We start from the raw sequence: 13,065 nt of genomic DNA, 5'->3' as shown, positions 1-13,065 counted from the left end.
TACAGAAATAGTTATTTCATTTAATTATGCTACTGAATTAAAGGCTCTGGTAGAAACCCATTTAAAAATAAGCAAAAAGACTTTATTAATTTGGAAATATTAATTGGGAAGAATACATACTTTGTAAACGGGTTTCTACCAGAGCCTCTAATGTTTATAAATTTTTATCAACACAACTAATATACTACTTTATCCTTAAGCAAAAAAAAAAAAATAATAATAATTTTTTTCCTACCTTTATTGCCTGGTTTCTGCTTTCTTCATGTTCTCATTCAATTCCTTCCATCCACTGTCTCTCTTCTCTCTGTGTCTTCCATTTGCTCTGTTACTGTGCCTCTCCCTTTCTCCCCCCTCCCAAATTGGTCTGGCACCCATCTTTTTCCCTCCGCTCCCCCCATAGTCTGGCATCTCTGTCTTCTTTCCTGCCAGCGTCTTCTTCCCATTCCCTCTTCCCCATTTCCTTTCAGTGTCCTTCTCCCCCACCATCTTTCCCATGTCCTGTCAGGCAGCATCCTTCTCCCCTCTCTGCCTTCCCCATGTCCTTTCAGCGGCCTTCTCCCCCCTCTGTCTTCCCCATGTCCTTTCAGTGGCATTCTCCACCCCTTTGTCTTCCCCAGTGCTTTCAGGGTCCTTCCCCCCCTTTCTCCCGTTTACCCCATGTCCTTTCAGCGTTCTTTTCCACCCCTTTGTCTTCCCCAGTACTTTCAGCGGCCTTCTCCCCCCTTAAGCGTCTTTTCTTCTCCACTCCACCTTTCCTCCCTCCCTGCCTCCACCTTTGTGGCGCTTTTGCACCCGACCGACAACAGAACAGGCCCGGTCGGACAAATCTCCCTGTCCTGTAGCCGCGAATCTAAATTACCTTCTTACAGCAGCTGGAGTAGTGAAGCTGCTGTAAGAGGTAATTTAGATTCGCGGCTACAGGGCAGGGAGATTTGTCGGCCGGGCCTGTTGTCGGTTGATCGGGGGATCTGACCGGCTGTGCACATTCTCCGGGGCGATCCGCCCCCTCCCCCCTCTTTCGTACGCCATTGCCTTCTTCCTACCTGCCCTGCCGCATACAGCCGACCGGAAGTCTTCCTGATGTCAGCGCTGACGTCGGAGGAAGGGAGGGCTTTGCTTAAGCCCTCCCTCCGACGTCAGCGCTGACATCGGGAAGATTTCCATTCGGATGTGTGCTGCGACAGGGCAGGTAAGGAGGAGGAGACTTTTCTCGCGGCTCGACCAACCCCGCTGCGATCCAACCCCGCAGGAACCCCGCGACCCTCGGAGGCGTCCCCACGGGATCCCCGCGACCCTAGGGGGCGTCCCCACGGGATCCCCGTGACCCAAAGGGGGAACCCGCGGGATCCCCGCGGGTCCCGCGGGATTCCCGTCATCCCCGTTCCCGTGCAGCTCTCTACTCTAGATGCAGGCAGAGAAAGTGTGAAAAGTATCCATAGACTAATAGATACAACAGATGCAAGATGAATCGGTCCTGTCTGTACAGGCCACCATGGACAAGCTTTTGCCAGATCTGATAAACTGGTGGCACTATAACTAAAAGGCTGTTTGGAAGAAGGGTCCAAATCTGTTTGTAATCTTGTAGCACAAATCGCTACTATTGTGTCTGTACAAGGAATGCCCAATAGTATAAGAACTTGGCTTCCATGGAGGCAGCTGGTGTTCTGAATTGACATGTTCTAGGTTAGACACTAGGGGGAGATAATGACCTGTTATAAAATAGCATTCCCTAAACTGTATGACATACGGTAGAGATTATACACGTGGTAGCAACCATATGCCCTATATCTAGGCATGTATTTCTCTGTGTAATTGCAATTTAGATATATTTAGCATATCTCTCAAGAATATTGTCTTTATAAGCCCTAGTAAATGGATCTGTTACTCAGGCTGAAGGTTGTCGCTAGCTGAGTGCCTAGAAATGTGGACAGACTGAAAATCCACAATTAAATATATTCAGAAATGTATATACAAAGCAGATAGGGATTGTATTGTATTTATTTATTATTTGCTTTATACAAAGCGAAGCACAAAGCAAACATGTATAATAAGTAGAACAGACATGCATAAAATCATACATAAAGCAATCTAAAGCAAGGCAATTTAACACAAAGAATATAGCTGGGGCCATAAGCAATATTGATCACAGATAACGTCTCTCTCCTCCCACTCCTTCACGCATCCTGTCAGCCATACTTCATTTCACAAAAGAGGTGATGTTTTAACAATTTTTTGAAATTCGTCAACCCCTTCCCCCCCCCCCCCCTTGTTGGCGTATGCACTACGGGAGCTTGTGACAATGTATGCCGACTCATCCTGTATCTTGTGAATGTTAGTTTTCTTCCCTAAGGTGCAGAAAATTAATGAAAGGTATGGGTAACGGTAATTGGCCTCTGATGAAACCACCAGATGGCAGGCATAGAAGGAGCAACTGGGGAACATTTCTTCACCTGGTTCAGACTTAACTTGTGGAATTCATCACAGCTAGATGTTTGACTAGGGCTTAAATGAATGTATGAAAGATGAATCAGTCACGTGTTACTTAACCCTTTATTTGGCATTGCTGCTCAGAAACAACATGTGTCTTCTATGGCTCTTATGGGAGATCTGTATCTCCAAATGCCTGTTGCTCTTGTTCAATATCAAGTTACGTAAAGCAGACGTTTCACCATCTGCCAATTACTGTGAGTTAAGCCCATTGTTTTAATATGTAGCAATTACAATGACCGTATCACAGCTATTTGGAGAAATACTGTCATCTACTTCTTTTATTCCTCTTGTTCTGCTTTCGTGATATCTGATCTGCTATATCCCATCTTACCATTTACCCACTGTCCTTTAACCTGATATTATCCCTAAGACATCAGGATGTCGTCTATGTAAGACAACAAAGAAAAATGGGGAGATCCAATGATCCACAGTGAAAACAATCCACCGATAAAAACAAAAACTGTGGATACAGATGTTCTGGAGATAATTTATTAAACACTGACATATAAAACCATGAAAGTTCAATTAAAAAAGTACAATGATAAAAAATACTGTGATAAAAATCCAACCGGACCCTACACGGTCCGTGTTTCAGCGAACACGCCTTCCTCAGGGGTCCAATGGTTTGCAACCTCACTTATAAAGAATTGGACTGAAAACCGTCTATTGTCTTTAAACATGTGAGCAAAGAACACCGCAGACAAGCATTTTTTTTTGCTACTTCAGCTTGTCTGCGATGTTCTTTGCTCACATATCTAAAGACAATAGACTGTTTTCAGTCCAATTCTTTATATGTGAGGTTGCAAACCATTGGACCCCTGAGGAAGGCGTGTAGGTTCCGGTTGGCTTTTTATCACAGTATTTTTTATCATTGTACTTTTTAAATTGAATTTTCATGGTTTTATATGTCAGTGTTTAATAAATTATCTGCAGAACATCTGTATCCACAGTTTTTGTTTTTGTCGTCTGTGTAAGCCTTCAGTCAGTAATGGCATGGTCAGGACACTAAAGGGCTGATTCTGCAAACAGCGCCATAATCGGCAGCCGCCTACAAAAACAATATCGATCATATTTGTAGAACCGTGGCTCCCGTTAAAGGTAGGCGTCGGTAATGTAGGGTAGGGTTTTAAAGGCCTATATTACCAACACCTACCTTTGATGGAGAATCACGTCTAATGGTGCCTGAGGTCATTTCCGCCCCAGACCACACTCGCTATGACCTTAGGCACCTCCATAGACTCAATTCCGGTGCCCTTTTTGTAGCTGCCTGCGGGCGCCTATATTGTTTAACAAGATTTTAATTGGTGCAATTAGTGCACCAATTAAAACAATGAAGTTTGGTGGTGGTAGGGCATTTGCAGAATCAGCCCTTAAATGTTGTTTCCTTCTGTCTGTCGATTTGTATTAGATTTGGACTTTCTTAATTTTCTTTGCATTCCTCTGTCCGCACAATTGAGGACTTTATTCGGATAAGATGAAATTATCTTTCCTCTCTTATTATATCTGTTTTTCTTCCAAATTTTTTTTATATCGCTGATGCTTCACTTGTATATTTGTAAGATTTTTAAAAAATGCATGTAGACTATTGATTTTATAAGTTCCAACAAGCGACATAGGAGTTTGTAACTAGAGGGATCCAGTTGTCTAAGACTTATTTCCTCAGAAAAGACTTCATTTCTCTTTTTGTGGTCAAATCCCATCATATTTTCCCATTGTCTCCCTACTAAAGATTCCCCACTTCTAAGAAATCCTAACATAAGATGGAAACCCTTCACACTTTAGTATCTTCAAATGTCACAAACTGTCGGTGTGACATTGCCACTGTGTCAACCTCCCCCCCCCCAAACTAAAACCTAGTGCTTCTGTCATCACTTGTCCTAGCATTGTTCTAGGTGACATTCATAAAGGGCTGTGTTGCTTACTGTTAACCTAATCTGAGTAAGGTTTTGAAAGGATTACCTTGGATGTACTGGCATGGTTTGGTGCAGTAATCCTAACTTTCATTCTGCTTTCTTGCAGGTGGTTAATGGAGAAGAGGTCGAATGACAGCCGGGACCGTGGTCATCACAGGTGGAATATTAGCGACTGTTATTCTGCTCTGTATAATAGCGGTACTCTGCTATTGTAGACTTCAGGTATGTTATGGCTTGTAGTATAAGTGCATAGGAGATGGGAGGGTGGTGACCAAAAGAACCATGGCATTTGGGCAGCAACAGTTTATGTGGGCGATGAGGCACGGGTGCAGAGCTACCAAGATACCCAGTTCTAGGAGCAAGTTTGCTTTTTTTTGGGGGGAGGGGGTTTGGGACATAAGTCTTGGTTTTGAACTTGCATCCCCAGTGCGTGAATATAGTTTTAGTCCTTGATCCCACCCATTGAAATTAGAGCTGCAGATTACAGAATGCACAAGGATGGAGGTTATCAAAGATTCAGGACATTCTTAAAAGCTCTCTTCTGGCAGCTTGGCAGCTCTACAGCAGATCAGAAACTAAATCCTAGTACATGTGCTAAATTTGCTGTTTTTAATGGCTTTGCCATACACACCAGAGACAAAGTTAATGTACAGTTCGGGGGGTTTTTTCCATGAAATTTTATCGATTTTTCAAAAAATAAATACAATATATCAGAAGTAACCATAACAATAATGTCTTTGAGATTCCAGGTACAGAATACGACGTTCAATACATACCATATATATATGTTATCAAAACGTAAAGCAAAAGAGATTATTATGCATTGAGATGACTGGGGAATGATTGCAAATGTATTTCCAATGGAGACCATTTTTTAATTAAAGGAGATTGTTGTGCCACATTTTTTAGCAATAGTACAGTTCATTCTTCACTGTTTTTTAAACTGGCCCTAGGTGCCATTTTCTTAGGAAAAAAAAAAGCCCTCAGTCACACAGTTAACTGTAAAAGAGTAGGCAGATATGTACATTGCTTTGCAGAAGGCTTGAACATAAGAGTTGCCTTCGCTGAGGCAGACCATAGGTCCATCTTGCCCAGCGGTCCGCTCCTGCGGCGGCCCATCAGGCCTATTGCCTGAACAGTGGTCCCTGACTAATTTTATAACTTACCTCTTCTAATCCTGTCCCTATAATCTACCTCTACTCTTATCTGTACCCCTCAATCCCTTTGTCCTCCAAGTACCTATCCAAAGCTTCTTTGAAGCCCTGTAGCGTGCTCCTGCTTATCACATCCTCCAGTAGCGCGTTCCATGTATCCACCACCCTCTGTGTGAAAAAGAACTTCCTGGCGTTTGTTCTAAACCTCTCCCCTTTCAATTTTTCTGAGTGCCCCCTTGTACTTGTGGTTCCCCATAATTTGAAAAATCTGTCCCTGTCTATTTTTTTCTATACCCTTCATGATCTTGAAGATTTCTATCATGTCTCCTCTAAGTCTCCTCTGTTATTCATAGATACTGACATGTGAGCTGAGGCATGAGTTGGTTTGATCTGTGGGCTAAGGTTTTGACATTTTTACAATTTTTGATGCTGAGGAAAATGTCCCTTTATTGTTGTGCATCCGTCAAGCCTGTACACCTAGCTGGGGGGAAATGGTAAGGTGGCTGGGCTCACTTGCATGTCAACACTGACCACCTCTTTTACAAAGCCGCACTAGCGGCTCCGAAGCCCATAGAGATTTAAAGGGCTTCAGGGCTGTTGCCGCGCAGCAGCCGCTAATGTGGTTTAGGGGTGAATCTCACTTCCTTCTCTTTTCTCCAACCTCAGTATTATTGCTGTAAGAAGGAGGAGTCCGAGGAGGATGAAGAAGAGCCTGATTTTGCACTTCACTCTCGTTTTCCCCTGGGCCACTGCAACCAGAATGCAGTACTGAGCAATGGGCCGTCTATATACACATCACCGTACAGCAAGAAGCTCTCACGCTGCCCCAGCTGCTCTCACCGTGAGCCCTCCTTCTTCGTGCAGCAACCAGAGGAGATGCACAATGGGGGTGAGCGTATCAACTACAAGGCCATCAGCCAGGAGGAGCTTGAACTGCCAGTGAACCCCAACAATCTGCAGGTGCTGAACCCCAACCGCCTGTCGGCCATGCGAGAGGCCTTTTCTCGCAGCCGCAGCATAAGCACGGATGTCTGAGTCACACCTGGACTGCTTTGGTATCCTTTCTCACAGCTTTTATTAGCAGGGAGCAAAAAGCAAATTAATTAAATGTGTTGAAAAATTTTGGAATGTATTTATACATTAGCTAGAGATTGCTAACTAAATCTGTTAGAGGGTGTGCTGAGAGTTCAGGCTTCATGGAAGTCAGGATACAGAAATGGGGGGGGGAACAGTTTTTTTATATAAATGTTGGAGGGAAGTTTTAATACTGTGCACTTTTTTATATGCAAAACAAGGATGATTTGGTCCAGGGATGGGGGATGTTATTTGTAAGCTTCCAGCACAGGATGGAACTGGCTGGTTTCACATTGTCCAAATTCTGCACTCTGGAGGTGCTTCTTGTCTTGTCATTAAAGGCCGAAGTCCATGTCAGCATGCTAAGACATCCATTATCCCCGTTACAGAAAGATTTGTTTAGTATTAATTCAGTTCTAATATACTCTAGCTTGGCTAATTTTGAGGATTTCTGACATAAAGGCGAATGTGACACTTTTACTATGCTAACATACTGTAATGGGTATGGTCGAGAGTATATTTTCCCATTCATCCTTTCTACATTGCTTGTCTACATCCAAATTTCTTGCATCCCCTCCCCCTGCAAGAGCAGAAAATAATTGGGGAATATTTCATTTTTCCCTTTTATGCCTGCTTCTGCCTCTTGCAGCACTGTGCTAGGCCAGGACTTCATAGGGCAAGTAGTTTCATTCATCCTAATGAAAGTGGATTCTTTTCAGGTTTGGATGACTTCATACTTAGACCAACATGGAAATTTATGCAAAGTTGCTGTTGGTTCCAGCAGCCGATAATATTTTAACATGTTTGTGTTGGTCCAGTAAAAGACTGATTGCTTGGGAGGTGCTTTGCCTTTCATTTGAGTTTCCCAGACATGATTGTTGCAATGCCAAAAGGAGGTACTGGAAAGGATCCACATGCACTGTAACACCTTCTGTGGATAATGAAGGGTATGGTAACCTTCTAAGCATCTAGTTTCTCCCAGAATGCTTTATAACCCTGTTGACGTTAGTTATTGCTATAGATGCTGGTCCATTTATAAAGAAATCTCTCTTGTCTTAATGAAGTGAAATATTACAAAAACCTCTAACACACTGTTTAAAACACTTTAATTATTTATTCACCAGCATTATTTTGTGCAAAAATCTTTTTTTTTTTAAACTACCGGTATATATAAATATGACTTATTGGTAACACAAATAATTCCATTAAAAAAGCCAAAACAATCATGCTTTGAGTCATAGCTCGGCATTGGAACATAAGAACATAAGAACATAAGAAATGCCTCTGCTGGGTCAGACCCGAGGTCCATCGTGCCCAGCAGTCCGCTCACGCGGCGGCCCAACAGGTCCAGGACCTGTGCAGTAATCTTCTATCTATACCCCTCTATCCCCATTTCCAGTAGAAATTTGTCCAATCCTTTCTTGAACCCCAGTACCGTACTCTGCCTTATAACGTCCTCTGGAAGCGCATTCCAGGTGTCCACCACACGTTGGGTAAAGAAGAACTTCCTAGCATTTGTTTTGAATCTGTCCCCTTTCAACTTTTCCGAATGCCCTCTTGTTCTCTTATTTTTCGAAAGTTCGAAGAATCTGTCCCTCTCTACTCTCTCTATGCCCTTCATGATCTTATAAGTCTCTATCATATCCCCTCTAAGTCTCCTCTTCTCCAGGGAAAAGAGACCCAGCTTCTCCAATCTCTCAGAATATGACAGGTTTTCCATACCTATTATCAGACGTGTTGCTCTCCTTTGAACCCTCTCGACTAATGCCATATCCTTCTTAAGATACGGCGACCAATATTGGACGCAGTACTCCAAATGCGGGCGCACCATCGCCCGATACAACGGCAGGATAACTTCTTTCGTTCTGGCTGTAATACCCTTTTTGATTATACCAAGCATTCTATTCGCTCTCTTAGCAGCCGCTGCACACTGTACCGACGGCTTCATTGTCATGTCCACCATTACCCCCAAGTCCCTTTCCTGGGTACTCTTATTCAATAACATCCCTCCCATTGTATAGTTGTACCTCGAGTTTCTGCTCCCCACATGTAATACTTTACATTTTTCAATGTTGAACTTCATCTGCCATTTCGCCGCCCATTCTTCTAATTTGTTCAAGTCCCTTTGCAACTTTTCGCAGTCCTCTGTAGTCCGAGCTCCATTAAATAGTTTGGTGTCGTCCGCAAATTTTATTATCTCGCACTTCGTTCCTGTTTCTAGATCATTTATGAAGATATTAAATAGCAGCGGCCCGAGCACCGAGCCCTGCGGGACACCACTCGTGACCCTCCTCCAGTCGGAGTAGTGACCCTTCACTCCTACATGGCTGTATAGCAGTGGTCTCAAACTCAAACCCTTTGCAGGGCCACATTTTGGATTTGTAGGTACTTGGAGGGCCTCAGAAAAAATAGTTAATGTCTTATTAAAGAAATGACAATTTTGCATGAGGTAGAACTCTTTATAGTTTATAAATCTTTCCTTTTGGTTAAGTCTTAATAATAATATTGTAATTTATAGCTAAAGAGATATATGATCAAGAAACTGTTTTATTTTACTTTTGTGATTATGATAAACATACCGGGGGCCTCAAAATAGTACCTGGCGGGCCGCGAGTTTGAGACCACCGCTGTATAGTGTTGTAAAATGTCATAGGCATCACAGAAATTCCTTAAAAAGAAAAACCAAGAAACCTTGTTTCTTGCAGGTTATGTGGCCCAGCAGGTTATGTGAAGAGAACACAAGTGTGCTTTCTCTGAAAGAAAATTTTTTTTGTTTTATTAATTTTTTTGATGCTTATGAAACTTTACAACGCTACACAGCCATGTCTAATGCAGAACTGTGGCTCAAAACACGATTGCATTGACTTTTTTATGGAATTGTATGTGTTGTCAATAAGCCATATTTATATATACCTTCCCCACCTTTTACAAAACTGGGAAAGCGTTTTTTAGTGCCAGCCAGTGCGCTGAATTATCTGCGCTGCTCTGATACTCATAGAGTTCTTATTAGAGAATGACACGGTGACAAAATTCATCACCGTTCCCGTCCCCGCGGATAACCGCGGGAAACCATCTTCATGTCATTCTTTAAGGAGAGAGGGAAGAATCAGAGAATGAATGGGCCCATCCACTGACCCTCAAGCCTTGCACTGAAGAATGCTGAGATTGAGCAGCAACATTCCAGAGCTGGGATTGTGACATCATAAAGCCTCATTCCACCAGTGCCTAAGAGCCAACCTCATCAGTGATGTCACAATGGCTTCATTATCCTATACTTGGCTCAAATAAGAATCAGAGTATGAATGGCCACAACCACTGACCCGCAAGCTTTGCTTTGAAGAATGCTGGTGTAGAAGGACTGAGGTTGAAATAGACACTAGAAAATGACATGGGATTATTTCCCACGGTTATCCACGGGGACGGTGATGAATTTTGTCACCGTGTCATTCTCTAGTTTGTATGAGCATCGGGAGCAGCACAGAGCATTCAGCGTGCTGGCAGGCGCTAAAAACCGCTTTCATGGTTTTGTAAAAAAAGGGGGGAATCGTTTTTTGAAAAGATTTTTGCACAAAATAATGTTGGTGGGTAAATATTTAAAGAGTGTTTTAAATATGCATTTATAGAAAAATTGGGACTTATAACAAGATTAAAGCAGCAAATGAGAGTACTATGCTCAGCACCAAGTGAAACAGCTGCATTTATTGGGCATGACTCACTGCCCATCATAGTAAAAAAAAAAATATTCATAGGAATCATCATTATGACTCTATTTTGAATAGCTGAAGCCATTTATAAAGAAGGCATGAACTGGATCATGCCGCATATAAGTTTATACATAAATAAATTTATTAATAAATAACTGCTCTCCATGCCAAGAACAGGTAGTTAGGCATCCTTTCTAAAACTTTTTGTATCTATCGTTTTTGGGTGGGAGATAGGAGGTAAGAGAAGCATCGTCATCTTTGACCTTGGGTTGGTTATAAATGCTCATTTGTGAAATTTGTATATTTTTTGCTTTAGCATTAAATAGTTTACTATTTTTTATTTTGTGGAAGGTAGTTCAGGTACAGGTCAATTACGTATAATTTGTCATGTACTTTTAGATTAGTTGGTCTGTTATAACTTAGGGCCCCTTTTACAAAGCCGCAGCAAATCCGGGGCAGCAAATGCACTGCAGCCTATTCAGTTCCTATGGGCTACATTGCATTTACTGTGCCAGGACTCACTGCTGCTGCTTTGTTAAAAGGGGTCTTTAATTACTTGGATGGGATGATATAATGGGGTGGTGCTTGTGAAGGCACTTATCAGTTGTCTGCTGTTTTTACAGACATAATTTGTGCAGTTCTATAACGACTTTTAAAATGCTCAGACTTTGAAATTGTCATTTTATTGTGCAAGTATGTTTAGTTTGGGAATGCCTGCTTTTCTGGGGCTTGTTTTATTGGGGACTGTGGAGAGTGTTGTTTTTTTCCTTGCATACCTTGGAAATAAGCAACAGTTTCATGTAAATTAATGTATTGCTCATTGTTGACGTGTTTTATAAAATTTCTGGACTTGCTGAGAAACAGAACAAAGCAAAAAGAATAAAGTTCTTGACCCTTGTTTTCATGCGCAAGGTGTAAGATGTATATTGTATTCACAAAGCAGGCATTCAAGGACTTATTATTAGTTCTTCAGACTCCAGTCAAGTTTTCAGGATATTCAAAATAAATATGCATGAGAGAGATTTGCATATATTGGAAGCAGTGCATGAATTCTCTCTTCAGCATATTCATTGAGAAAATCCTGACCCTGAAAGGCTGGTGGAATATGGAAGACTGAATGGAGCTACTGCTCTGAGTCCTCTTTGCTTTGCCTGGATCCCAAGAGGTCAAACGCTATGCCTTGCCTTACCATTAATTTATGGTAGTCACATGATCAAACATATCTATCTAGAGCAGGGGTTTCAAAGTCCCTCCTTGAGGGCCACAATCCAGTCGGGTTTTCAGGATTTCCCCAATGAATATGCTTGAGATCTATGTGCATGCACTGCTTTCAATGCATATTCATTGGGGAAATCCTGAAACCCTGACTGGATTGCGGCCCTCAAGGAGGGACTTTGAGATCCCTGATCTAGAGGTTGCCTGAATCCCTATGGCAGGCTCCGTCTCTAGCAGTGTTCAAGGCCCAGTTAAAAGCCCACCTCTTTGAGAGTGCTTTCGACTCCTAACTCCTCTCACCTTGGGTTCTGCATCCCCAACCCTATATATCATGTCTGTCTGTCCAAATTAGATTGTAAGCTCTTCCGAGCAGGGTGTTCAGCGCTGCGTGCACCTTTCAGCGCTATATAAGCGATAAGTAGTAGTAGTAGTAGGCTATGTCATGAAGAGCCCTGCTTTGAATGCGCAAATCTGACAGGTAACAGAATATTCTTTTTCTTTGTATTTCCACCATCCTCTTTTTCCATAAAGTGTACACACACACATACCAGTACCCAGCTATATTCTAAACTTGTTGGTATGTAAAGCAAAATACTCAAATTTACTGAAAAGAAATTGTAGCATGTTTGTCACATAAAAATTATGTAAAATTTCTTGGATGTTATTGATTAGGGGACAATTTTCCAACAGGAAAAGAGGCCTCATGTATTTTGAAGGCACAGGTTTTACACCAGTTCATAAGGTAAAGATACATAAACACTTTTGTCTTTGAAACTTAGTAAAATTAGAAATCTTGTGCAATATGGAGCTTAAAGAAAAAGGCAAAGCAAAGCAAGGAGAACTGCAGTAACATGTACAATAATACAGGCAAAGTTTATTAAAAATAATTGCGGTTAAAAACAGCACCTTAAAGTCAAATCACGGGACCCAACATTTTTTAAGAAAAAATGGGATACTCACGTGGGATCTTTAAGGGAGTGAATTAAGGGGGGCGGATACTTGGAATGGGCAGACTTGGTGGGCTATAGCCCTTTTCTGCCGCCTTTTTCTATGTTTCTACATGCCTTCTTCAGGGGTCCTAGGTTGGAAAGGAGTCAAATTGAACCGCAAAAAGCATGCTGAAGCATGTGTAAAGATGAACGTCGAAGAGCAGCTTGTACATGGGCTGACAGATTTCGAAAGAAGGCGTGTACCGAAACACAGACCGTGTTGGGTCCCGTGGTTTAATTTTAAGGTGCTGTTTTTAACCACAATTATTTTAATAAACTTTGCCTGTATCATTGTACATGTTACTGCAGTTCTCCCTGCTTTGTTTTGTCTTCGACCCTTTTACTGCAGATTTTGTTGGTTCTTCCTTTTTTTTGTTTGTGCTTAAAGAAAAAAGGACACCCAAGACAGACAGTACAGAATTTCCTGGCTGTTTTACAAAAGGCTAAATCAAATAGAAAGCCTTTTGTAAAATATATATAAGCGGATCTAGGGGGTGCTTGTACTGTATCTTGTGCAGCAAGTTTA

General features: G+C 42.0%; 1 protein-coding gene across 2 annotated transcripts in view; it reads left to right on the top strand.

Annotated features, from left to right (window-relative positions):
- Window positions 1-7,953, top strand: part of FAM163B (family with sequence similarity 163 member B) — a 74,226-nt gene extending 66,273 nt beyond the window's left edge. For both annotated transcript variants that reach the window (XM_033960018.1, XM_033960020.1), the window contains exons 2-3: window positions 4,510-4,625; window positions 6,224-7,953. In XM_033960018.1, coding sequence (XP_033815909.1) covers window positions 4,533-4,625; window positions 6,224-6,592 — 462 coding nt within the window. In that variant the 5' untranslated portion in view covers window positions 4,510-4,532 and the 3' untranslated portion in view covers window positions 6,593-7,953. The remainder of the gene's footprint in view (window positions 1-4,509; window positions 4,626-6,223) is intronic.
- Window positions 7,954-13,065: the final 5,112 nt, after the last annotated feature.

Source organism: Geotrypetes seraphini, chromosome 10 (genome assembly GCF_902459505.1).
Source record: "Geotrypetes seraphini chromosome 10, aGeoSer1.1, whole genome shotgun sequence".
NCBI classification, from domain to species: Eukaryota; Metazoa; Chordata; class Amphibia; order Gymnophiona; family Dermophiidae; genus Geotrypetes; species Geotrypetes seraphini.
This window is presented reverse-complemented; position numbering and strand designations above follow the sequence as displayed.